Raw genomic sequence first — 26,938 nt, 5'->3', positions numbered from 1 at the left:
CTTGAAGAACTAGTCAAAGCGCAAGGACCAAGGTGACTCTGATAGGTCATTGTGAACCTTCGAGCTTACTTTGTCACGTGAAAACCTAAGAACTTTTTCTTCATAGAGTTAGCTAGGATGCAATTGGTAATTCCTCTTGTAGCAAAGGAATTTCAAATAAGCTTTCAATGACATTAACCAATTGAAAAAATATCTCAATATCTCTATTCAAGATTCTCATGAACTCTCTTTTGTTGGATCTTCAACGCCTCTTTTCCTTCTCTATTTAAGGAGTTGAAGACTGGAAGAACTCACAATGAACTATTGACATTCAAAGATCAGTTACTTTATCAAAATAAAATCACAAGTTATAACTTAGTATTTTTTTACCTTTGTATATTCTTGAAATCCCTAAGTCTTAAAGAGTTCTTCTTGAGTTGTATTTTATCTGCACCTATGATTGTATATCAAGTGTATTGTTCCTATAATATTAGATTGTTAGAAGTCTCTTACTTAGTGTTTGAGTATTTTAAGTCTCTTGCTTATGTGCTTGAGCATAGAAGTCTCTTGTTTGTGTGCTTGAGCATCAGAAGTCTCTTGCTTGAGTGCTTGAGTATAGAAGTCTCTTACTCTGTATTTGAGCATTGGAAGTCTATTTCTTGTATGCTTGAGCAAATTCTAATCTTGTTTGATAATAATGTAAATCTCTTGTAAGTACAAGGGGACTAAATTACTCTCAAGTCGTGAGAGGAACCATGATAACTCTATGTGTCTCTCTTCTTTCTTGCATTACTTATTCGTTGCCTACCTCTTATCTCTGATTTAGATTCTATACTTTGTATTTACAATATGACACGAGCTTTAAAAAGAAAGAAAAAGTCAACACAACTCAACTCAACTCCCATTCTTATGTTTTTCTCACCTTCACAAACGGTATCTCGTTCCTCCGTTGAGGCAATGTATCGTTCAATGACGACTATATTAGGAAAACTGAAACAGTTTAAATATTTTCTTCAACTCTTGGTATTTCACATCCTCAACCTATGAAAAATCATTGTGACAGTGAAGCAACGCTTAATATCCTCATGAACCTAATTTTTCACAAGCGAACTAAACACATTAAAATAGACTCCCACTATATTCGTGACGAATATCTTACTGGAAATATTGCACTAACTTACTTTCATACACAAGCATCATTGATTGATGTCTTTACTAAGGCTATTGGTCCCACTCAATTCATTTTATTTTCCTGTTAAGCAATTTGGCATATGTAGTTTATATGCTCCAACTTGAGGGGGTAATATGACCATGACAAAGAGACTTTTTTCCCACAGAGTCCCTATTTTGAAATAATTGTCCCACAATACCCTAGTCTGAATTTTTTTTCAAACTGCCCCATTTTCTTATTTGGGCTCGTCCATTCATTGGGCGAGTTAATGAAGAAAAGTTTTCGCTGGGTAGGCTCGGCCATTCATTGGCCGAGCCTGTGAAGGGTGGGTTTTAAAAAAAAAAAACTATTATATAATTAAATAACTTTATTAAAATTATTATTAAATAGTTTTTTAATTAATTCTATATTTAAATAATAAAATTGATTTTTTTTAAAAATAATAATAATATTTTTATAAAATATAAAAAATAGTTTTCTAATATTGTTTTATTAAAATATTAATAATAAAAATGATTATTTTTTATAATATTAATAATAAAAATAATAATTATTTTTAAATATTAATAGAAATGATTTTTTTTAAATATTAATAATAAAAATGATATATTTCCCTCCAAAATTTGAATAATTTTTTTGGAATGATATGTTTCCCTCCAAAATTTTAATGACCGAGCAATTGCTTTGTGTTTGTACTGTCTCGGCCAATGATTGGCCGAATATTCAAGTATTAATTTTCTATAAATAGCAGGACTTGTAAAAAATTAACTCAGAGCACAAAATCCTTTATTTTGGTAAAAATGTCTGTTTGAGGTCTTGTATTTTATGGACATGGTGAAAAAATCAGTGTTTGTCTCGATCCGCAATGGAATTTCAGAACACTTATTTCAGCCATCCACACTGTCTTCCAACAGTTGAGCGGGCGTCGTATGAAGGTGAGGAAAGTAGAGTATCGTTGTCCATACATAACGTTGACTGATGCAAGCCCTGATGATACGTACGTGTATTACTTGGGTCGTATAGAAAATGATGAAAATGTTCAGTGTATGTTTTCGGCACATAGTGGTGAAGTTAATAGAGGAGTTGAAGGTCCACTTGTGTTGGTTGTTGTTGATTAGTTTTTTAATTACCACTTGTGTTGGTTGTTGTTGTTGTTTAGTTGATGTGGCCGTACTTTGTAACCAGAAACCTTTGATTATCAAATGTATTTCATAATTGTTTGTTCCTAAAAGACATTAGAAATACACAATGGTTTATATATAGTATGTGCATAGTAGTTAATAATTAAAAAAAACATAATCATCTGGACGGATATTTAAAATAACAACATAATCATCTGGATGGTCGCTAGGACGGTCCTGCAACATTAGGACATTTCCTACGCATGTGTCCTGTTTCACGACAAACCCCACACCTTCTCTTTTCCTTCTCAACGTCGTCCATCTCGGTTCTAATCCTGGTGCTGTTTGGGCGCCCTTTCTTCCTCCTTCTCATAGAGTCGTCGTGGCAAAGAGTAAATCCTTCATATTGTGGCCAATTCTCATCATGGGGAAGTCCTAGGAAACTCTCCTTATAGACCTTGAACACGTTAAGAATTTTAAAGACATCTGGAATGTGAATGGAGTAGTCCTGGCGTATGCTCAAACATGCTGCGATTACATGGGAGCAAGGTAAGTGAAATGCCTGAAATTTCCCACAATCACAGTGTTGTTTCCTCAGATCAATGCTGAATGTTCCGGTTGGTCGACCGTCGTTATGATTAATCTTCTCTTGGACCATGAAATAAAATCTCTCGTGATTGAACTGCATGACGCTGTGCATGTTAGCTTTGATGACTTCCTCAGCCATCCCCTTGTTGCAGTTATCAGTGAAAACCTGCCCAGAGGCTAACATTGTTGTCCATTTATGGCCTCTTCTACCAAATAGTGATCCTAATCGATAGTACATAGATTTTACCAATGCAGTGATTGGAAGGTTTCGGGTTTCTTTTAGCACCGAGTTCATTGCTTCTGCTAGGTTAGTTGTCATGTGACCCCAGCGTTGCCCTCCGTCAAATGCCCTTGCCCACTTCTCCCGAGGGATGTTGTCTATCCATGATAAAGTATCATTGTTTGTTCTTCGGATTTCCCCCGATAGTAGTTAAAATTTGCCTCTGTTAACACATAACCCATGTTAACAACTATTTTATGCAGATCATTGTCTTTAATCTCGCGCATGAAGTTTTGCGCGACGTGTCTAATGCAATAGACATGTGATGATAGAGGATACTACCATCCATTTTCTGGATTGTTATATGCACTCTTTATCGATTCATGCCTGTCTGATATTAGACACAGATTTGTTTAGGGGGTAACGTGTATTCTTAAATTCTTAAGAAAGAAACTCAAAGCTTTCTTTGTCTCACTTTCAACCAATGCGAACGCTATCGGAAATATGTTCCCATTCCCATCCTGTGCCACAACCATCAACGGAGTCCCTCTGTACTTGCCATACAACCATGTTCCATCAACCTGCACAATAGGTTTACAATATGCGAAACCACGTATACATGGTCGAAACGCCCAAAACAGATGATGACATATCCTTTGGTCACCCAAGTGTGAACCATCATTTGAAATCACAGGTAAGGATTGTAATTCTATAACGGTACCTGGTAGATATGTTTTCATTACCAGTATCCACTGCGGCAGATCGTTGTAAGATGTCTCCCAATTTCCATACAACGACTCAATTGCCTTACACTTTGCAATCCATGCCTTTTTGTAGGATATGATATACCTGTATTTCTCAGCAACATGAGCGATGATAACCTTCACCTTAAGAGAAGCGTCCCGATTTACAAGCTCCATTATGCTCTTACTAATCATTTCTGAACTGAGTTTTGTATGGTCTTGTGACATGGAAGTGGTTGTGCACGTATGAGGCCCACCAGACTTACCAACTCTCCACCTTGAGTTTCCCTTACGCAAAGAGACCCTGCATTTGAAATTTCATGTTGAATTTCTACATTTGATGACAAAACGTACATTGTCAGATTTAACCACAGAAAAATCTAGAATGTGTTTTATATGCCATTGTTGCAACGCCAGAACACGCTCTTCCTTATTTTCATACTCGATGCCCTCCTCTATTTCGTCAGCATTGTGAGTTGGTATGAAACTTCCGAAAATGGAGATTGGTTCAGCATCATTCAAACTTATGTTTTGCATGTGCATAAGTGGGTTGTACAAACTAATTGTTTGCGCTCTTAGTGAAACGGTCGGTGTGTCGAAGATGTCTTCATTGCCATCGTCATCGCTAACACCAAATAGATCTTCAAATCGAACCTCCTCAAGATCATCCTCATTATTCTCGCCTACCTCTTCATTTGGTATGAAAGGTTCATTATTTTGAGTCGGTTCTTCGTCAATGGCTTGACTCATTCCGTACTCGTATGTCTGTACAAATTGCGTTGGATAACAGAGATTTTCATTATGAGTCGGTTGTTCTTCAAGATTTTCATTGTGACTCGGTTGTTCTTCAAGATTTTCGACTAGATGAACATATATCTCAATGATGGGTAATTGAGATAATGTTATATGACATTGAAACATCGACTTGACATCTTCGTCAGTCTCAATGGGTGTCATTATGTAAAAGACGATATTATCATCTCCATCAAAGGGACGAGTCTACACGCAAGCTTTTTGGCAGTGTGATTTCTCATCAGCGTGGGAATCTTGTGGTTGCAGGGATTCCCTGCCAAAATATTTTGCATGCATTCCATTAATTGTCCAATCAACCTATACAATTCTAACCTATATATTTATTATTTTTTATCACTATAAATAATCCTTTCCTCTCCAATTCTTTCTCATCATCTTCCTACAATTTCTATTTCACAAATACTTACTCTCTTCAAATATTTACTCTCTACAAATATTCACTATCTTCAATTCCAAAATGTCTTTGTTGTGGATGGGCGAATCACACTGTGGAACGGCGGAAAACATTGCTGAATACGTAAGTCTCTTTCAAATCTATTTCACAAATTCAATATGTAAATATCACATCAAATATTCATTACCATTTTTATTTGAATTTCAACAAGACGGTAGGTTCCGGGTCCATTCGCATACATACATTCAACCAAGTGCGGTTATAATACCGTATTTGGAACTAGCCGGTTTTGCAAATGTGGCCAAGATTGCAAGTCTAAAAGTAGATTCTAAATTAATTGTTGCATTGTTAGAGAGATGGAGACCCGAGACACATACCTTTCATTTACCAACGGGTGGATGTACTATCACACTAGAGGATGCGAGTATGTTACTCGATATCCGAATCAATGGTAAAGCTGTTAATGGGCCAAAAAATGTAACCAATGATGTTTACATGGAGAATTTGGGCATCGAAACAACAACTTCAGATAAAAATGGGGCTTCTGTCAAAATTGTTTGGTTAGAAGCCGTATTAACACAACTGAAAAATAACCCAAACACGACCGAGGCAGAAAATATTCTTCATTCAAAAATTTATATTTTACTTTTAATTGCTACTTTTTTAATGCCAGATAAGAGTCACAATTTGTTGCATTCTTCTTGGTTACCTTTAGTAGGAGACCTAGAAAAATGTAATACATACAGTTGGGGTTCTGCTTGTCTGACGACACTATATAGAAATATGTGCAAGGCAACCCGTAAAGGAGTCAAAAGCATAGGAGGTTGTGTTGTATTACTAACTGTATGAGCATTCACACGCATACCCTTGTTAGCCCCGGTTAGTAACGAGGTTCCATCACATCCTTATGCATTAAGGTAACGATTTTCATTTAAATGCAATTTATATTTCTCAAAATTATTTATACGTCGCTTTAAGGTATTTTTTTAATATGCAAGATGGTGCAAACGAGGTATGAATTACAGAAATAATCCTCGTCATCATCTACGAGGGTACCATGTTGCAATAGAACACATGGAAGAAAACGATGTAAAAATGATTAATTATAATATTCAACTTATTTAAATTTAATTTATACATTCTTATAATTATATTTCTTTTAACAATTTATTTGGAGGCCGTACATACAATATCCAGTGCCTGATTATAGTGACAGCCGAGTTTGGAGTGCAACAACATATATGGTATGTTTCTTTTCCGTTGAGATGCTTCAGACGGATCGAGTCAAACTCCAATTTGGATTTGAACAACAAATACCGTCTCAGCCAAGATGTCTAAGTGAACACCATAACACGACTATGGTCCAAGCTTGGGACACACATTGGCAAGATTTAAACAAAGAAGATCTAAAAGAATGGAAAAGAAGAAGTTATTTGGTGTTACAAGGAAACTCGGTAATTGAGTCTAAGCCGAGTAGAGAATACATTAATTGGTTTTTATTAATTCCTTTTATGCACGTTGCTCCAACATATTTTTTGAATGATCTCCGTCAACGTGTAGCTTCTTCAACCCAACAAACAACATCACCCCCACAACAACATAACCAACCATCATCCTCAGCTCAACAAACTTACCAACACACTCAGACCACACAACAACACACAATTTATTCCACCTCAACCCAACACCATAATCCCCACACTCCATTCCCTCAAACAAACTACTATTACAACCAACAATATCAATAACAAACCAACCTACGCCCACCCATACAATACACTCCAATTCCTCAACCCAACTTTGAATACCCAAACCCTCATTCTCAACCCCAAACATCTACAACCACATTCGCACAACCCACTCCTACATACAATCCTGATGATGTCTATTATCCTCCCATCCAACACACCCAACCCAACACCTACACACAACTCCCACATTCACTACTCAACTATGACCTCACTGATGATCATCTAATGAATATCCCTTCTTTTCGCATTCAAGATCTCGATAGTATGGATATGCCTCCAAAGACATCACAACAACATCAAAGTCAACAACAACATCAACAACAAGACGCCCATGATGAATTGTCTTCCGACTCATCTCCGTCTCCCGCAAGACAAAGACAAGAAGACTTGGGCAAGGGAAAACGCAAAAAAATTGGCACAAGATGTGGAACAGGCGGTCACTATAAATAAAATGTATTTCTTCCATTATATCAATAAAATATTTCTTCCATTATATCAATAAAATGTATTTCTTCCATTGTAATTCTTACAAAAATAAATCATTTATATTATTAATATTTTTAAAAAAATCATTTTATTATTAATATTTTAAAAAAACAATATTAGAAAACTATTATTATTATAAAATACTATTATTATTAACATTTTATTTTAAATATTTTTATAAAAATATTATTATTATTTTAAAAAAATAAATTTTATTATTTAAATATAGAATTAATTAAAAAACTATTTAATAATCATTTTAACAAAAGTTATTTAATTATATAATAATTTAAAAAAAAAAAAAAAAACGTCCTTTATTAGCTCGCCCAATGAATGGCCGAGCCTACCCAGCGAAAACTTTTCTTCATCAACTCGTCCAATGAATGGACAAACCCAAATAAGAAAATTGGGCAGATTGAGAATTTTTTTTCAGACTGGGAAATTATGAGATAATTTTTTCAACAATGGGGCATTCTGGACAAATTGTCTGACAAAGATTAGGGGGAAATGAATTATAATTAGTGTGCAATTTCTCTCATAGTAATACCACATAATTGTTGTAAATTATGTGTCTCTTTGTATATCGGCAGGCAATGCATACGAATCAAATCATAATTTTTCTATAATAGATTTATGTGTAAGTTTAAAAGTTTTACAACAAATCTCATTCATTAAATAAATTAAATTGTCATATAAAATTAAATTAAAAAATATATGATATTTTTTCTCTAAAAATTGTTTTTTAAAGAAAAATACTTAAATGCAGTTTTAGTCCCTCCATTCTAATTTTTATAATTTTTTAGGCCTTTTAAAAAAATAAATTTTTTGATCCCTTTTATTTTATATTATTGATTTTTTTTTTGGTCTCCCTCCGATTTTTTATAGTTGACAATTGAATTTGTAACAACGTGACAGGTGTTGAATAAACTTTAATGTTAGAGTTAGTAGGTTTTAATAATAAGTTAATGGGGAGATTTGGAAGGTTAAGAGACAGTGGGAAAATTAAGAGTATTTACTATTTATCATAATTAGTAGAATAGTTAAAGTTTTTTCTGTATGTATAAGAGTCCAAAATTGCATTCTAATAAAACACAGAAGTTTACAAAAGAATCGTTTCTTCTGACAAATTGGCATCAGAGCTAATGGCAAATATGATGAATCAAATGCCGTTGCCACGGCTAACGAAGTTGAATTAAGAAAACTGGAGTATTCAGATGAAAGCTCTTCTCGGATCTCTAGACGCGTGGGAGGTGACCAAAGATGGGTTTGAAGAACCAACAGATACTGAGGGATATACGGCAGCTCAAAACAAGGCGTTGAAAGAGACGAGATCGAAGGATAAAACGACACTATACATGCTGTTTAGGGCTGTTGATGAATCAGGCTTCGAAAAGATTGCCGGTTCGACTACGTCGAAAGAAGCGTGGGACACACTGGAGAAAGTGTTCAAAGGAGAAGATCGAGTAAAGCAAGTTCGACTCCAAACACTTCGTGGCGAATTGGAGAGGATGCAGATGAAGGAGTCAGAAAATGTATCTGACTACATCACGCGTGTACAAAAAGTGGTGAACCAACTCACCAGAAATGGCGAAATAGTAACTGATGCACGAGTTGTCGAAAAGATTTTGAGATCTTTAACAGATAAGTTTGAGAATATTGTGTGTGCAATAGAAGAGTCGAAGGACCTTTCGACGCTCGCAGTCGAAGAGCTCGCTGGTTCCCTCGAAGCACACGAACAACGTAAGATGAAAAAGAAGGAAGAAGGAGTAGAGGATGCAAATCAAACCAAGGAGCAAATCAAAGACGAAAAGGTACTTTTTTCTCAAAACTTTCGAGGAAGAGGACGTGGTCGTGGAGGACATGACAGTGGTCGAAGTGGTAGAGGCAACAACTTCGACAGAGGACAGTCGATCCAGCAAAATTGGCGTGGCAGAGGACGTGGTCAAAGAGGTGGTAGGTCGAACCATTCCAACTTTGAATGCTACAAGTGTGGGAAGTATGGCCATTATGCGAAGGATTGTAACTCATTCAAATGCTATAACTGTGATAAAGTGGGACATCTTGCAAAAGATTGTCGAATCGAAAAGAAGGTAGAAGAAACAACCAATCTAACTCTGGAAGCTGAAGCAAATGAAGGTTTTCTCTTGATGGCTCAAAATGAGATCAACACAAATGACAATGTTTGGTATCTCGACTCAGGAGCAAGTAACCATATGTGTGGTCACAAACACCTGTTTAAAGAAATGAGAAAGATTGAAGATGGAAATGTGTCTTTCGGAGATGCATCGAAAGTGAAGGTCGAAGGCAAAGGAACGATTCGTTACCTGCAGAAAGATGGGTTGATTGGATCAATTCAAGATGTTTATTATGTACCAAATCTTAAGATCAACATCTTGAGTTTGGGACAACTTACAGAAAAAGGTTATTCGATACTGATGAAAGAACGGATACTGTATTTGAAGGACAAGCTAGGACATCTGATTGCTCGTGTCGAAATGGAGAGAAATAGAATGTACAAACTGAATCTGATAAACGTTCGAGAAAAATGTTTACAAGTAAACGTCGAAGACAAAGCGTCACTATGGCATCTACGCTTTGGTCATCTACATCATGCTGGTTTAAGAAGGTTGGCGAAAAAGAACATGGTGCATGGACTACCAGATATGGATTATGAAGGAAAGTTCTGTGAAGAATGTGTGCTGAGCAAACAAACAAGAACTTCATTTCAAAAGAAGGCAGAATATCAAGCCAAGCATATCCTTGATTTAATTCACACCGACATATGTGGGCCAATCACGCTAGAATCTTTCAGTAGCAAAAGATACTTCATTTCCTTTATCGATGATTACTCACGGAAGACATGGGTTTATTTCTTGAAAGAAAAGTCTGAAGCATTCGAGGTGTTCAAAAGGTTCAAAGTAATGGTGGAGAAGGAAACCGACAGACACATTAAAGCAGTTCGATCAGATAGAGGTGGTGAGTATACTTCGACAGCTTTTATGAAGTATTGTGAAGAGCAGGGTATAAGGAGATTTCTAACTGCAGCATACTCACCTCAACAAAATGGGGTGGCTGAAAGGAAGAATCGAACAGTCCTTGACATGGTTCGTTCAATGCTTAAAAGCAAGAACATGCCAAAGGAATTTTGGGCAGAAGCTGTACAATGTGCCATTTATGTTCAAAATCGATGTCCACATTCGAAGTTAGAAGATCAAACACCACAAGAAGCGTGGAGCGGACAGAAGCCAACAGTCTCTCATCTCAAAGTATTTGGAAGTGTTGCTTATGCACACGTACAAGATCAACGAAGAACGAAACTTGAAGACAAAAGTCAGAAATACATACTCATTGGGTATGATGAGAAAACAAAAGGGTACAAGCTATTTGATCCCATAAGAAATAAGGTGATAGTGAGTAGAGACGTTCGAATAAACGAAGCAAGTAAGTGGGACTGGAACAGTTCGACAGAAGCTGTTGTCGAAGTTGAAGAACCATTTGTTGCTGTACCATCAAACATTTCGACAAAACTTGAAGATTCTGACGATGAAGATGAACCTACACAACCCAGAATGCGAAGTTTGCAAGATTTGTATGATTCGACAAGTGAAGTGCACCTTGTATGTCTCTTGGCAGATGCTGAAAACATCAGTTTTGAAGAAGCAGTACGAGACAAGAAGTGGAAAAGTGCCATGGACGAAGAGATGAGGGCGATTATCCACAACAACACTTGGGAGCTAGTTGAATTGCCAAAAGGTAGTCAACCCATTGGTGTAAAGTGGGTATTCAAGAAAAAGATGAACGCTCAAGGAGAAATAGAATGATACAAAGCGAGACTTGTTGCGAAGGGATACAAACAGAAAGCAGGAGTTGATTATGACGAAGTATTTGCACCTGTTGCAAGAATGGAGACAATTCGACTACTCATATCTCAAGCTGCTCAATTCAAATGGCCAATATTCCAAATGGATGTAAAAACAGCTTTTCTGAATGGTGTACTAGAAGAAGAAGTCTATGTTGAACAACCACTCGGGTACATGAAAGCTGGAGAAGAGAAGAAGGTACTGAAATTGAAGAAAGCGCTATATGGGCTGAAGCAAGCACCGCGGGCATGGAACACACGTATCGACACATATTTCAAGGAGAATGGGTTTGAGCAATGTCCGTACGAACATGCCCTCTATGTGAAGAAAAATGGAAGAAATGTATTACTTGTTGCTCTCTATGTTGATGATCTTATTTTTCTGGGCAGTAATGATCAGATGATAGAAGAATTCAAAAGCACAATGACACGTGAATTCGAGATGACAGATTTAGGCCTGATGAGATTCTTTCTTGGTCTGGAAGTTCGACAAGAAGAAACAGGAATCTTCATTTCACAAGAAAAATATGCAAAAGAAATCTTGAAAAGATATAAGATGGAAAGCTGTAATCCGGCTTCGACGCCAATGGAACCAGGAACAAAACTGTCGAAATTTGATGGAGGAGAACGTGTCGAAGCAGGAAAATATCGAAGTTTGGTAGGAAGTCTTCGCTATCTCACATGTACAAGACCAGATATCTCATTGAGTGTAGGCATTGTAAGTCGATTCATGGAGGAGCCAGTTTACACACATTGGAAGGCATTGAAGCGAATTCTGAGGTACATCCAAGGAACAGTGTCACTTGGGATGTTTTACTCGAATTCAGAGAAATACAAGTTGGTTGGTTACTCTGACAGTGATTGGTGCGGAGACATAGATGATCGAAAAAGCACTTCTGGATATGTGTTTTTCATGGGAAATACTGCATTCACTTGGCTTTCTAAAAAGCAGCCAATAGTAACACTTTCGACATGTGAAGCAGAATATGTAGCAGCATCCTGGTGTGTTTGTCATGCAATATGGCTCAGAAGATTGATGAGTAAAATGGAACTAGAACAGAAAGATGCTACAATAATACAAGTTGACAACAGGTCAGCAATTGAGTTAGCAAAGAATCCAGTAAACCATGAAAGGAGCAAACACATTTGTAAGAACAAAAATTGTTCTACATCAGATTCCATGATTTTGATGATAACAAAGGATGAAACCAAAAATGACACCCTAACGAAAAGTTTCTAAGTGTGCAGGGTTCTAAAGAAAGAAGGAAGAAATCTGATGACGTCATCAGATACAGAACCAGATCAGATACAAATTATCAAATGATCAGAAGCATCTGAAGTAGAAACACGTTCAAGAAAGTCTAACTCTGAGCAAAACAGCAAAGTATCAGAAGCATCTGAACAAGAAGTAAGCTCTAGAAGTTCTGAATCTGAACAAACGTATGTCTAAACTCCAGAAGTTATCAGCGCTATCTGAAGAATCCATCAGAACTCAAACGAGATCAACATCAGAAGCAAGACTCCAAGATTCTCAGATACACGAAGACTCTGATCATGGAATTGCTAATTATGAAAGAGTAACGTTAAAGTCAAGTAAAGTTTTGCAAATGGATTTCCTAATACAGAAAGAGACGTTAATCTCCAATTTCAATAAAGAAGGTACTATATGTGGTAAGTAGTCATTTCAAGGAGAGAAAGTTATCCTGGCAGAAGCTATTTATGTTATGGCGTAAATTCATTTGATTACTCATCAGTTTCAACTACTACCTCACTGATATATAAAATGGGCTGCAATTCACGTTGAAGAGCACAAGCAAAAATTATACTGAAACATCAACGCTCAAGCAAACACTCTTGCTCTCTAAATCTTCACGAAGCTGTTGCTTATAACGTGAATTTTTTTTGTTCTTACTATTGTAATATTTGCTTTCTTAGAAGCACTCTAGATTACATAAATCTTTTATCTATTGTTTGTTTATTTCCTCAAGTGACTCTGTGTAGTCTGTATACTTGAGAGGACTAAGAGATCTTTCTCTTAGACGTTGTTTGTAATCAATCTTTCAAGATTAGTGGATTAAGTCCTTGTTGAAGGCGAAATCACCTCGGCCGGGTGGACTGGAGTAGCTTTGTGTTATAAGCGAACCAGTATAAAATCCTTGTGTGATTTTCTTTTTGAAAAAGCGCTTATTTTTCCAAACAATTCAAACCCCCCCTTTCTTGTTTTTCTCACCTTCAATTGGTATCAGAGCTCCGGCTCTGTTATTGATTTTCTAATCAAACACTTAACAGTGTAGAGAGATCCAGTACGAGAAAAACTATGGCCCACTCAAATGAAAGAGATAGTTACAATGCTAAGCCTCCTGTCTTTGATGGAGAGAAGTTTGACTACTGGAAAGATAGAATCGAAAGTTTCTTTCTGGGTTATGATGCTGACCTCTGGGACATTGTCACAGATGGATACACACCTCCAGTCTTAGAAAATGGAGCTGAAGTTCCCAGAAATAAGATGTCAGAAGATCAGAAACGTGTCTTCAAAAATCACCACAAGGCCAGAACCATACTTCTAAATGCCATATCGTACAACGAATATGAAAAGATCACCAACAGAGAAACAGCCAAAGATATACTTGACTCTCTGAAGATGACTCATGAAGGAAACTCCCAAGTCAAAGAGACAAAGGCTCTGGCGCTTATCCAGAAATATGAAGCCTTCAAAATGGAAGATGACGAAGCTATAGAGGCAATGTTTTCTAGATTCCAAACTCTTATTGCAGGTCTCAAGGTTCTAGATAAAGGGTATACAACTGCAGACCATGTCAAAAAGATTGTCAGAAGTCTGCCAAAGAAATGGAGACCTATGGTTACTGCTCTGAAGCTGTCAAAGGATCTGAACAATATTAGCCTTGAAGAACTTGTCAGTTCTCTCAGAAGCCATGAGATAGAACTAGAGGAAGATGAGCCTCAGAAAAAGAACAAGTCTGTAGCATTAAAGTCCAGACCTGAAAGACGCAAACCTGACAGAACCAAAGCTCTCCAGGCAGAAACTGAAGATGCTGACGACTCTGAACCAGAAGACTCTGATGATGAAGAAGAATTGTCCCTACTAACCAGAAGAGTTAAGCAACTCTGGAAAAAGAGGAACAACAACTTCAGAAGACCAAGACCCAGAGGGGATCGATCAGAATCAACTTCAAAAGGTAAATCTAACAAAGATATTACCTGTTATGAATGTAAAGAAACAGGTCATTACAGGAATGAATGCCCCAAGCTAAAGAAAGACAACTCTAGAAAAGAAAGCTTCAAGAAAAATACCTTTAGGACAAAGAAAGGACTGATGGCTACCTGGGATGATAGTGAATCTGGATCATCAGAATCTGACTCTGATGAACAAGCCAACGTGGCACTTATGGCTACCACATCCGGGAGTAGCTCAGATGAAGAATCTGAAGAGGTATTTTCTGAACTTTCTCGATCTGATCTAGAATCTTGTTTGTCAGAAACTCTTAGCTCATATCAGAAATTAAAACAAAAGTTTAAAAACATTAAAGGCTGTCTTAAAGCAAAATTTGAAGAATGTAGTGAACTTGAGATGACAATTCTAGCACGAGAAGATACAATCAGATCTTTAACATTAGAAAGAGATGGAGCAAAGAGAAAAAGCTTAGAATTAGAAGAAGCGTTGTCTCAAGCACCACAAACTTCAAATAAAATAATTTATGAATACGAAGAAGCCTTTCAAGAATTTCTGAAGAATGGGATAGATAGGAGTATTATGGCATCCATGATTTATGGAGTAAGTCGGAACAATAAAAAGGGAATTGGGTATGATCCTAAGGAAGATAAAACTTCTACCAGTGACCAACTTAAATCTCCCTTTTCATATCATTACACACACACACAAGAACAAAAATTTAAAAATGCTAGAAAACCCAAAGTTATTAGAAACTCAGGGAAAACTAATCTGAAAGGACCCAAGAGATTCTGGGTACCGAAAGATAAGATTATCTATGTTGCAGATATCCTATGCAGCAAAGTTCAGACACCAGTCATGGTACATGGACTCTGGATGCTCGCGACACATGACGGGAAGAAAGTCTATGTTCCAAAGTCTGGAACTTAAAGACGCTGGATTTGTAGGCTTCGGAGGAGATCAGAAAGGAAGGATCAGAGGCTCCGGAACTATTGAAGCAACTGTCACTCAGAACTCTGAAGAAATTAAATCCCCAGAAATCCCAAAGAAAGTTAAAAGTCGTATCAATGTATCTGAAGATTTGATTCTGGGAAACAAGGACGAACCTGTTAGGACCAGATCTACCTTCAGAACTTCTGAAGATACTCCTCTGGGACTAGTCTCTCTGATTGAGCCTACGTCTTGTGATGAAGCACTTCAAGATAACGACTGGGTTTCAGCCATGCAAGAAGAATTAGATCAATTCTCAAAGAATGATGTCTGAGATCTCGTTCCTAAACCCAGAGGCACTCACGTCATTGGAACCAGATGGGTTTTCAGAAACAAGCTGAACGAGAAAGGAGAAGTCGTCAGAAACAAAGCTCGACTGGTAGCTCAAGGTTATAGTCAACAAGAAGGTATTGATTATAATGAAACCTTTGCTCCAGTCGCAAGGTTAGAATCTATTCGTCTTCTTGTATCTTTTGCTATTAACCATTCTATTAAATTATATCAAATGGATGTCAAGAGTGCATTCCTTAATGGTTATATATCAGAAGAAGTGTATGTCAACCAACCTCCAGGTTTTGAAAATCCAAACTTTCCAGAACATGTTAATAAACTCAAAAAATCTTTATATGGACTTAAACAAGCTCCCAGAGCTTGGTATGAACGTTTAAGCAATTTTCTTCTGGAACAAAATTTTATCAGAGGGAAAGTTGATTCCACACTCTTCTGTAAGAACCTAAATAATGATCTCATGATATGCCAGATTTACGTTGATGACATTATTTTTGGTTCTGCTAATATCTCTGTTTGTCAAGAATTCTCTGAGTTAATGCAGGCAAAATTTGAAATGAGCTTAATGCAAGAACTAAAGTTCTTTCTGGGAATTCAAATTAACCAAACTTCAGAAGTTACATATGTTCATCAAAGCAAATACATTAAAGATATTCTGAAGAAATTTGATATGGCTGAATGTAACTCTGCAAAAACTCCCATGCATCCAACATGCATTATTGAAAAGGAAGAGGTAAGCACAAAGGTTTGTCAGAAGCTCTATCGAGGTATGATAGGCTCTCTTCTCTATCTGATTGCTACTCGTCCTGATATTCTCTTTAGCGTCTGTCTCTGTGCCAGATTCCAATCAGATCCTAGAGAATCTCATTTAACAACAGTTAAGAGAATTCTCAAGTATCTGAAAGGAACTCCTAACCTGGGCCTGATGTATGAGAAAACATCAGAGTATAGACTCTCGGGTTACTGTGATGCAGATTATGCAGGAGATAGAATAGAACGAAAAAGCACTTCTGGAAATTGCCAGCTTCTGGGAAACAATCTGATATCCTGGGCTAGCATAAGACAGTCAACAATCGCTCTATCAACTGCAGAAGCAGAATACATCTCAGCATCACTGTGCACAACTCAGATGCTCTGGATGAAGCATCAGTTAGAAGATCTGCAAATCTTTGAGAGTAACATTCCTATCTTTTGTGATAATACTGCTGCTATTTGTCTAAGTAAGAATCCCATTCTACATTCCAGAGCCAAACACATTGAAATAAAACATCATTTTATCAGAGACTATGTTCAGAAAGGGATAGTAACATTGAAGTTCATTGATACAGATCATCAATGGGCAGATATCTTTACTAAGCCTCTAGCTGAAGATAGATTTCTTTTTATCTTAAAAAATCTGAACATTCAAAATTGTCCTGAATGAATTGTGCCTCTGAGAATGTAAAATGAGACTCTGATGTAAACAAATGTGTTTCTGCCTCTGACTCTGATACTTCTACCAGTTAAGAAGATATCTGAGTTAGAAATCTCCAGGAACCAATCCTTTGGTATTCCTGAAGATCAGATATATCAACACGTGGAGCACTTAGCGTCTAACCCTAGAACTTCTAGACAGCTGTCCAGAAGAAGATCAAAGGTGAAACGTTTGAGATCTCCTCGAGCAGTGTGCGTACTGTTGGGATTAGACATTCATTAATTAGCCTTAATCATTTCTCCCCCAAGCGTGCTAACTTGAAATTTGTGCTAACGCTGAATGATGTGTCGTTTTGCATGTGTTTTAACTTAGGGTATTTAAACACTTTTGTCACATTTCACACACTTATCACTCTCACTCACTCTCAAACCCTTTCTAAACCCTCTCTGAAGCATTTCTCCAAACACTTCATCTTCATCAATCTTCATCTTCTTCTTCAACCATGGACGCTCAACAACAACAAGTTTTCAATTTTTCTCAACAAATGGAATCAAGCTCAACTGCTCAAACTTCAAGCATTCCAACTCCAACTGTTACAGGAGTCTCCATCACCCCAGTTTACAAGGAACCCCATGTTCTTGACCGTGCACCCCACATAAACCTAGCAACTCCCTTTGAAGGACTGGAAGTGTTGTGTGAAACTCTAGTAGACTTTCAAAACATGAAGAGAAATGGCGTTGATCTTACTGAAGAACTTCGTCAACAAGGGTGGGAAAACTACTTCCAAAGGCTTTATGGTCCTGTTTACCCACTTCTCATCAAGGAGTTCTGGAGATTTGCAGACGCTGATGACCATTTCATCGTCTCTTATGTTTTGGGGGTAAAGATAGTAATTACTGAACAGTCAATTGCTTCTTTACTGAACATGGAGAGAGATGGAGGTAAAAGGATTTACAACATCAACCCTAGGTCAAGGCGCATTGCTGAAGTAATCAATCCAACCATCTTCAAACATAACACTGAAGGAAATCCTTCAAAGAACAAAGAGCTTCATCAGAACCTCAGAGTATGGCTTAAGATCATTCTGGGAACTATTCACCACCGCCCAGCATCTAACTCCTCTGACTACATCAATGCAGATCAGAAGTGCATTCTGTATTGCATTCACAAGGGTGTGAAGATCTGCCTTCCTGCACTACTCTTCAGATACCTCAAAGACTCTGTCAGGGAGACCAGAAACAACATGAAGCCCAGAACCTACATCCCTCTGGGAAGATTGTTATCTGATGTCTTCATCGAGAATGAGCTGGTAGATCATCTGGAGAAGGCCAAACTGATGGAGGATCTGGCGATAGATACTGGAAAGCCTCTGAACGCCAGAAATCTCAAGAGTATGGGAATTCTGAAGAAGATTCAAGTCAGACCCACTATGGATACCTCCTGGGATGCCTTGAAAGATCAGAGGAAGCTGCCTCATGGTCTTGCTAGGTTCTACAAGAATGAACCCAGAGATGCGGTTGCTATCTACCTTTAGCGTCTGCTGGATGAAGGTGTTGACATCTCTGACTTTAGACTCGACGATTGTCTAGATTCAGAAGAAGACTTCGTCAGGTACAAGAGAGGTCTCTCTGAGAAAAAGATAGCATCACAGGCAAAGAAGGCAAGAATTGGAGAAACTTCTGGAAGCAGATCTCCAGCGCCTCTGCAAGAAACTACTGGTATGTCTGCTCCCTCTATTCCCTCTGAACACATTTTGGCTTCTTCATCTAATCCTCTCCCAACACCACCCATATACACAACTTCTGAAACTCGACCTTCTATAACCAGAACTTCACAACCTCCACCAAATGTTAATCTTTCTCACACTACCACTTCCTCTTCATCATCTTCAGCCCCAGAATCACCTCCATATCTTAACCTCTCCTCTGACCAAGAATACTCTGACCCTGACTCTCCAACCTTAGCCCAAATTCAGGCTCAAAATCTTGCTTCACAACAACCAACACAAACACAATCTGAAGCAACTTCACCTCCACCAGAACAAACAACCAATATCCCTTCTGAAGACCAACCTTCTGAAACTCAACCCTTTGACCTCCACACTTCTGATATCACCCCTCCAAACACCTCCGCTGAACCTGAACCTGAAGCTGAAACTGAATCTCCAGCATTAGACTTAAACCCTCTTTACGCTTCACCCCAAAGATCTGAACCTGAAGCAGAACCTGAACCTCTAACACTCAACCTCAGCCCTTCAACCTCTCCACCTCATACCTTTGAACCTGACCTTTCTATACCTACCCTTGAGGAAGCCATAATGCTGTTCGCAGGGGCTTCAATACAAAATGTCAAGTCTCTGACCATTAACTCTGAAGTCAGTGATGATCCTGACTCTGTAAGGACACACTGGAACAGAGTCATTGGCTGGATGACCTCTGAGGCTTTTAAACTGAAGCACATCTCTGAACAAGTCAGAAATGGCTACATCAGAGATGCTGAGGCAAGACTCCAGGAAAGACTTGCAAGAGAAGCTGAAGCTAGAAGGCTAGAGGAAGAGAGATTGGCAAAGGAAGCTGAAGAGGAAGCCAGAAGGCTGGAAGAAGAAAGAGCAAAGGAAGCTGAAGCTAAAGCTCTGGCTGATGTTGCTGCTGCTGCCGAAGCTGAAGCACAAGCTGCTGCTGAAGCTGAAGCAAAGGCTGCTGCTGAAGCACAGCAGGCTCTGACTCAGGGGGAGTCTTCTTCTGTTATCCCTATGGTTCTCCAGACGCTGAAAGAACTTAAGCAAGATCAGAATGAACTCCGTGCCAGAATGGATAAACAAGACACTGTCAACGACAACATTCAGAACATGCTGGCTATGTTGCTTCAGAGAATGCCTCCGCCTCCGAACCCCTAGACACTTAGGACTTATTGCTTGTTGCTCTGATTTCTTTGTTTATGATGTTTTGTTTCCTTTTGCCTCTGTTGCTGTTTATCTGAATACAATGTTTTTCTCTTCAATTTTTTTTTTTGCTATGTCTTTTTGATTCTGACAAAAAGGGGGAGAAGTCATTAATAGCTCTGATGAAAATAATGTCTAAATACCTTAAGCACTCTGCAACATATTTTTCTTAAAAATTAATTTATCTAACTCTAGACTTAAGAAATTACAGAAGGTATCAAGAAACCTCATTGCTTGGAAGCTCTGGTAAGAACTTCTGAACTCCCTAGCCTATCTCAGGGGGAGCTTCTGTCTATCTGATATGATATTATTCATGTTTCATCTGCTAATTAAGTTTGTTTTGTCATCATCAAAAAGGGGGAGATTGTAAGAACAAAAATTGTTCTACATCAGATTCCATGATTTTGATGATAACAAAGGATGAAACCAAAAATGACACCCTAACGAAAAGTTTCTAAGTGTGCAGGGTTCTAAAGAAAGAAGGAAGAAATCTGATGACGTCATCAGATACAGAACCAGATCAGATACAAATTATCAAATGATCAGAAGCATCTGAAGTAGAAACACGTTCAAGAAAGTCTAACTCTGAGCAAAACAGCAAAGTATCAGAAGCATCTGAACAAGAAGTAAGCTCTAGAAGTTCTGACTCTGAACAAACGTATGTCTAAACTCCAGAAGTTATCAGCGCTATCTGAAGAATCCATCAGAACTCAAACGAGATCAACATCAGAAGCAAGACTCCAAAATTCTCAGATACACGAAGACTCTGATCATGGAATTGCTAATTATGAAAGAGTAACGTTAAAGTCAAGTAAAGTTTTGCAAATGGATTTCCTAATACAGAAAGAGACGTTAATCTCCAATTTCAATAAAGAAGGTACTATATGTGGTAAGTAGTCATTTCAAGGAGAGAAAGTTATCCTGGCAGAAGCTATTTATGTTATGGCGTAAATTCATTTGATTACTCATCAGTTTCAACTACTACCTCACTGATATATAAAATGGGCTGCAATTCACATTGAAGAGCACAAGCAAAAATTATACTGAAACATCAACGCTCAAGCAAACACTCTTGCTCTCTAAATCTTCACGAAGCTGTTGCTTATAACGTGAATTTTTTTGTTCTTACTATTGTAATATTTGCTTTCTTAGAAGCACTCTAGATTATATAAATCTTTTATCTATTGTTTGTTTATTTCCTCAAGTGACTCTGTGTAGTCTGTATACTTGAGAGGACTAAGAGATCTTTCTCTTAGACGTTGTTTGTAATCAATCTTTCAAGATTAGTGGATTAAGTCCTTGTTGAAGGCGAAATCACCTCGGCCGGGTGGACTGGAGTAGCTTTGTGTTATAAGCGAACCAGTATAAAATCCTTGTGTGATTTTCTTTTTGAAAAAGCGCTTATTTTTCCAAACAATTCAAACCCCCCCTTTCTTGTTTTTCTCACCTTCAACATTGACGTTCGTTTTCACTTTATTCGAGAACACGTGAAGGAAGGAAATGTCGAATTGAAGCATGTAGCAAGTAAGGACCAAGCAGCAGATATTTTCACAAAACCACTATCAAAGGAAATCTTCGACAGAGGCAAGAAATTGATAGGCATGATGAATAGAAGAAACATTTAAGTTTACAAAGGAGTTTTGTTGAATAAACTTTAATGTTAGAGTTAGTAGGTTTTAATAATAAGTTAATGGGGAGATTTGGAAGGTTAAGAGACAGTGGGAAAATTAAGAGTATTTACTATTTATCATAATTAGTAGAATAGTTAAAGTTTTTTCTGTATGTATAAGAGTCCAAAATTGCATTCTAATAAAACACAGAAGTTTACAAAAGAATCGTTTCTTCTGACAACAGGTCCTATATGGCCCTTGCCATCCAAGCTAATGAATTTTTGTGAAACTTTTTCTTTCAAATATATATAACCTACCACAGAGAAACATACCATAGTACAAAGCTAAGAAAAATATTATTTCTTGTTAACCAGCTCAGAGCTCACCATAAGCATCAGTCTATTGTCCCCTAGTGTGTAGAAACACTTCAATAAGAGTCCTTTTATGGCATCAACAAGTCCCTTTCATACCTTTTGTAAAGAGTGAATACATATCTGAAATTCAATGGTTTCACTTATCACATATATCATTACATCGAAGTATTAAAATAAACAGAGATTTGAAGTTATAAAGAACTCTTAAGGCTGAAGAAACCAATTTCGATGTCACAATTATAACACGAAGGCTGAAAACAGGCATAACAGAAGAGTTACTTTGTCACTAGCACAAACAAAATAAGTGGAGAACAAGATAAAGAAACCAACTACCAATAAATAAAGAATAAAGCAAAGGACCCAATAAGTTGACCTCAAAGTGCATCCAGCCAAAACGCTTAAATCAAACTACATGTTACAAATATGGCGTTCTCAAATTATTTTATAGCTAAAGTTGCTATATTTTTTGGTCTCAGATAAAAAGCTTATAACATGGTTGGGTAAGTAAAGTGTACACACATTGGAATAAGAATATATATTTGGCCACGCGCATGTTGAGAGGCAATATTCAATGATAACACGGTGGCGCGCCTTCGTTGACTGCAGTTCAATCGAGATTTACGCGGATGCAAATTTTATATAAAATTTTAGTAATTGAATGTTGGTGTTCGTTACACTGATTCAACTCAGCCATGCACAGATTAAGTTATCTTTTGTTATCCATCCTCTTATTCATCATTCCTGTTGCTGGTGTTGCTATTAATGCAGATGAAGATGCAGATTACATGTCTCAACTTTTGAAAGCACTCACCCCAACTCCAACAGGTTGGTCTCAGAAAAGTCACTTCTGCAAATGGAGCGGCATTGTTTGCATGTCTGGTCGAGTTCGTGCCATCGCACTTCCGTCAAGCAACCTCACTGGAACACTCCCTCCCGATCTCAACACTCTTACTAATCTCACCCATATTGATCTCCACAACAACTCACTCACCGGTCCTTTGCCTTATTTGTCTGGCCTCTACCTTCTCCAAACGGTTTCATTTGGTCACAATAACTTCACCTCCATCCTAGACGGTTGCTTTCGCGTGATACCGGATCTGAGAACCTTAAACCTTAGCAATAACTTGAATCTCATACCATGGCTATTTCCTACGGATTTAATTGATTCGTCACTCATGCAAACGCTCGATCTTGAAGCTACAAATATCCTAGCTACCTTGCCATCGGAAATGTTCGATTGGTTTCCGAGTCTGCATACTGTTTTTCTTTCTCACAACAACATCACTGGAAAGCTTCCAGTGTCTCTTGGGAAATCTGCAGTAAGGTATTTACGATTCAACGACCAAGGGATGTGGAATCGGTTCACAGGTTCCATTGATGTGATATCATCAATGAAGTTCTTGTCTCAAGCATGGCTTCACAACAACGGCTTCACCGGTCCAATTCCTAACATGTCTAATTCCAATTATTTGTTTGATTTGCAACTTCACTCAAATATCTTGACTGGTTTGGTTACACCTTCTTTGTTCCCTCTCTCTACCTTGAAAAACATCTCAATACATGATAATTGTCTTCAAGGACCGGTGCCTGTGTTTCCTAAGGATATTAAAGCAACTTGGGAAGATAACAACTTTTGCGTTGGACCTTGTGATCCACAGGTCACCATTTTGCTTCAGATTTTTGAAGCTTTTGGATTTCCTGTTCTTTTGTCAAGTAAAGGAAGCGATGCTTGTTCTTTAGAGCCATTGTTTGCATGCCAAAGAGGAAAAATTATGAGCATTGATTTGAATAATCAGGGTTTAACAGGAACTATCTCTATGGCATTTTCCAATTTAACAAGTTTAGTGATCTTGAATCTTGGTGGCAATAATTTGACAGGTTCAATACCACGCAGTCTTGCAACTTTGCGTCAACTCCAACTTCTTGATGTTTCTGATAATAACCTATCTGGAAGAGTTCCCGAATTTTCGTCCAAGGTGATGTTAATTACCAGAGGCAATACTTTGCTTGGACTAAATGGTTCTGAGCGAGGGGGAGAAGAAGATGCAACTGAAGAAGATGCAACTGATTCTCTTCATGTAGGCACATCTAAAACAGCAGGGTTTAGATATCTTTTGATTATAGGTATGTAAGTGTGTTTATCCATTATATAAAATAATTTTACTTCTGTGATAACACATTAATCTCGTTATTGTTTATGGCATGCAGGGTCATCAATGTTTAGTGTTGGAATTGTAATATTTATTGTGATTATTTGCAAAAGGAAGAGGTATTCTATTACACTAAACTGGTTGATCTTCAGAAGTACCAAGAAATCTATTGACTACAATGTGGAGGATTTTATACAAACGTATAACTTGTCGGTACCGATTAAGCAATATAGATACGCAGAAGTGAAAAGAATGACAAATTCTTTCAGAGATCAATTAGGTCGAGGAGGATATGGTATTGTGTACAAAGCAAGTTTACCCGATGGTCGTCAAGTGGCAGTGAAAATGATAAACGACTCGAAGGGGAATGGAGAAGAATTCATAAACGAAGTCGCTAGCATTAGTAGAACCTCACATGTGAATATCGTCTCACTAGTGGGTTTTTGTTATGAGAATAAAAGAGCACTTATATATGAATTCATGCCCAATGGTTCACTAGATAAGTATATCTTTAAAAATGGATTTCCTGATGCTATTTGTAGTTTGGATTGGAATACATTGTACCAAATTGCAATAGGAATTGCTCGAGGGCTAGATTACTTGCATCAAGGATGTATTTCAAGAATTTTGCATCTTGATATCAAACCTCAAAATATTCTCTTGGATGAAGATTTTTGTCCGAAAATATCTGATTTTGGACTAGCTCAAATTTGTCGAAGGAATGATAGTATTGTGTCCATACTTGGTACAAGAGGAACTATAGGATATATAGCTCCTGAAGTATTTAGTCGAACATTTGGTGCAGTTTCTTACAAGTCTGATGTATATAGTTATGGTATGTTGATTCTGGAAATGATTGGTGGAAGAAAAAATTTCGACACTGGAGGATCGTGTACTTCTGAAATGTACTTTGCAGATTGGATTTATAAGGATCTTGAGCTATGCAATAACCTTGTGAGCGGTTTAGCATACTCAGAGGAGGAAAGGGATTTGATAAGAAAGATTACTATGGTTAGTATATGGTGCATTCAAACAAATCCATTAGATAGACCATCGATGAGTAAAGTGATAGAAATGCTACAAGGACCACTTGAGTCAGTATCATATCCTCCAAAACCTTGCTTATATTCTCCTGAAATGCCATCATTACAAACTTCATATGTGTCTTCCAACAATTTGTTAGAGGATATGAAAATATGAGTGTAATGTAATGTAATTATGTTGTTTGTATAACTTGAATACAACTTTCCATATCCTTTGGCTGATCTTTTTGGCATTCGTAGTTTATAACTCTGCATGAAAACATCCACATTATGGTCAACTGGTTTTCTTCATTTCTTCCACCATTGCCACACACACCACCTGTATAAACGCACTTCTCACACTCCTCATGATTTTCCATCCATATCAAATCAAATTTGGCTTTATTGTTTGGTTTATACCATTATGAGTACAACTTATGCAGTTTGGTTTTGCTACAACAAGAAAGTGTCTTCAAAACATCCTAGAATATGAAATTGTGATGCTTTTGATTGAGCGTGTTTTCGAGGTATTATCCGAGAAAAGTATCCTGATAATGTTATTTCTTGCGACTATCTAGAGTAAATACAAATATCTCAACTATATTAGCACTTTTAGAGATTTCTATCTTATGATATATATATATATATATATATATATATATATATATATATATATATATATATATATATATATATATAATATATATATATATATATATATATATATATATTATATATATATATATATATATATATATATATATATATATATATATATATATATATATATATATATATATATATATATATATATATAGATATATATATATATATTATATAATATCTATATATATATATTATATATAATTATATATATATATATATATATATATATATATTATATATATATATATATATATATATATATATATATATATATATATATATATATATATATATATATATATAAAAAGGGAGACTAGACAAAACCTCAAAAATAAAAAAATCAAAAACGAAACGAAGACCTTCATAATGAAGGATGAGAAGGAACACCCTTAGATTGAGTGATATAATGTCTTGCACACTTAGCAGCCTTATTATTCTTTTATTTTTATTGTTATTTCAAACACACGGCACGAAGTTATTCATGTGTTCATCATATGTCCAAGAATTACTAATTACAAGTATCTTCAATATCAATGGTTGGCTCTGCATGCAACTATGTACTAGGGATTGGTGAATTTTACGAGGCTTCCGATAGACCCTACATGCACCCTAGGCCTAGGAACTGTCTCAGTACCGTGTGAGTTATTTTCATCAAGATTGACCCCTTCTCCATTAGGAAAAAGGGAACATAACATATCATTATCCTGTGAGTCATGAAACTCTTCATTGCAAAGAATCAGCTACATGGCGAATGATTCCATCACATTTTCTTTCATCTGCATGTCATCTAATATTTTTTAAGTTATTCGCATTAGCAAAATGCCTCTCGATCCTTGATATTATTGACAAGTACCATAATACTTTAGCAGAAGGATGCTTATTACTAACATTGTCATTGTCATCACCTTTGTTGTCTTTCACTTTGTAGTGCGACTCACCATATTCTGAACATTGATCCAAATTTTCATACTCTTTCCTGTATAATATGCAATCATTAGAGCATGTGTGTATTTCGATATATTCCAAATCCATTGGACATAATATCTTCTTGGCTTCATAACAACGATTCGATAAATTGTTGTCTTCTGATAGCATTTGTTTCAACAAATCAAGCAATTCCGTGAAACTTTTATCCGACCACCCACTTTTTGCCTTCAGATTAAACAAT

General features: G+C 36.9%; 2 protein-coding genes across 2 annotated transcripts; both read left to right on the top strand.

Moving 5' to 3' along the window:
- The first annotated feature begins 11,681 nt into the window (after positions 1 to 11,681).
- LOC127130599 (secreted RxLR effector protein 161-like) lies at positions 11,682 to 13,918 on the top strand. Its single transcript, XM_051059581.1, has 2 exons — positions 11,682 to 12,217; positions 13,900 to 13,918. Exons 1-2 carry the CDS (start codon positions 11,682 to 11,684, stop codon positions 13,916 to 13,918), a joined length of 555 nt encoding a protein of 184 aa, XP_050915538.1.
- An 8,476-nt stretch (positions 13,919 to 22,394) lies between these two features.
- LOC127126523 (receptor-like kinase TMK4) lies at positions 22,395 to 25,347 on the top strand. Its single transcript, XM_051055458.1, has 2 exons — positions 22,395 to 24,056; positions 24,141 to 25,347. Exons 1-2 carry the CDS (start codon positions 22,625 to 22,627, stop codon positions 25,280 to 25,282), a joined length of 2,574 nt encoding a protein of 857 aa, XP_050911415.1. The 5' UTR covers positions 22,395 to 22,624; the 3' UTR covers positions 25,283 to 25,347.
- The last annotated feature ends 1,591 nt before the right edge of the window (positions 25,348 to 26,938 follow it).

This window comes from Lathyrus oleraceus, chromosome 3, assembly GCF_024323335.1.
Source record: "Lathyrus oleraceus cultivar Zhongwan6 chromosome 3, CAAS_Psat_ZW6_1.0, whole genome shotgun sequence".
Taxonomy (NCBI): Eukaryota; Viridiplantae; Streptophyta; class Magnoliopsida; order Fabales; family Fabaceae; genus Lathyrus; species Lathyrus oleraceus.
This window is presented reverse-complemented; position numbering and strand designations above follow the sequence as displayed.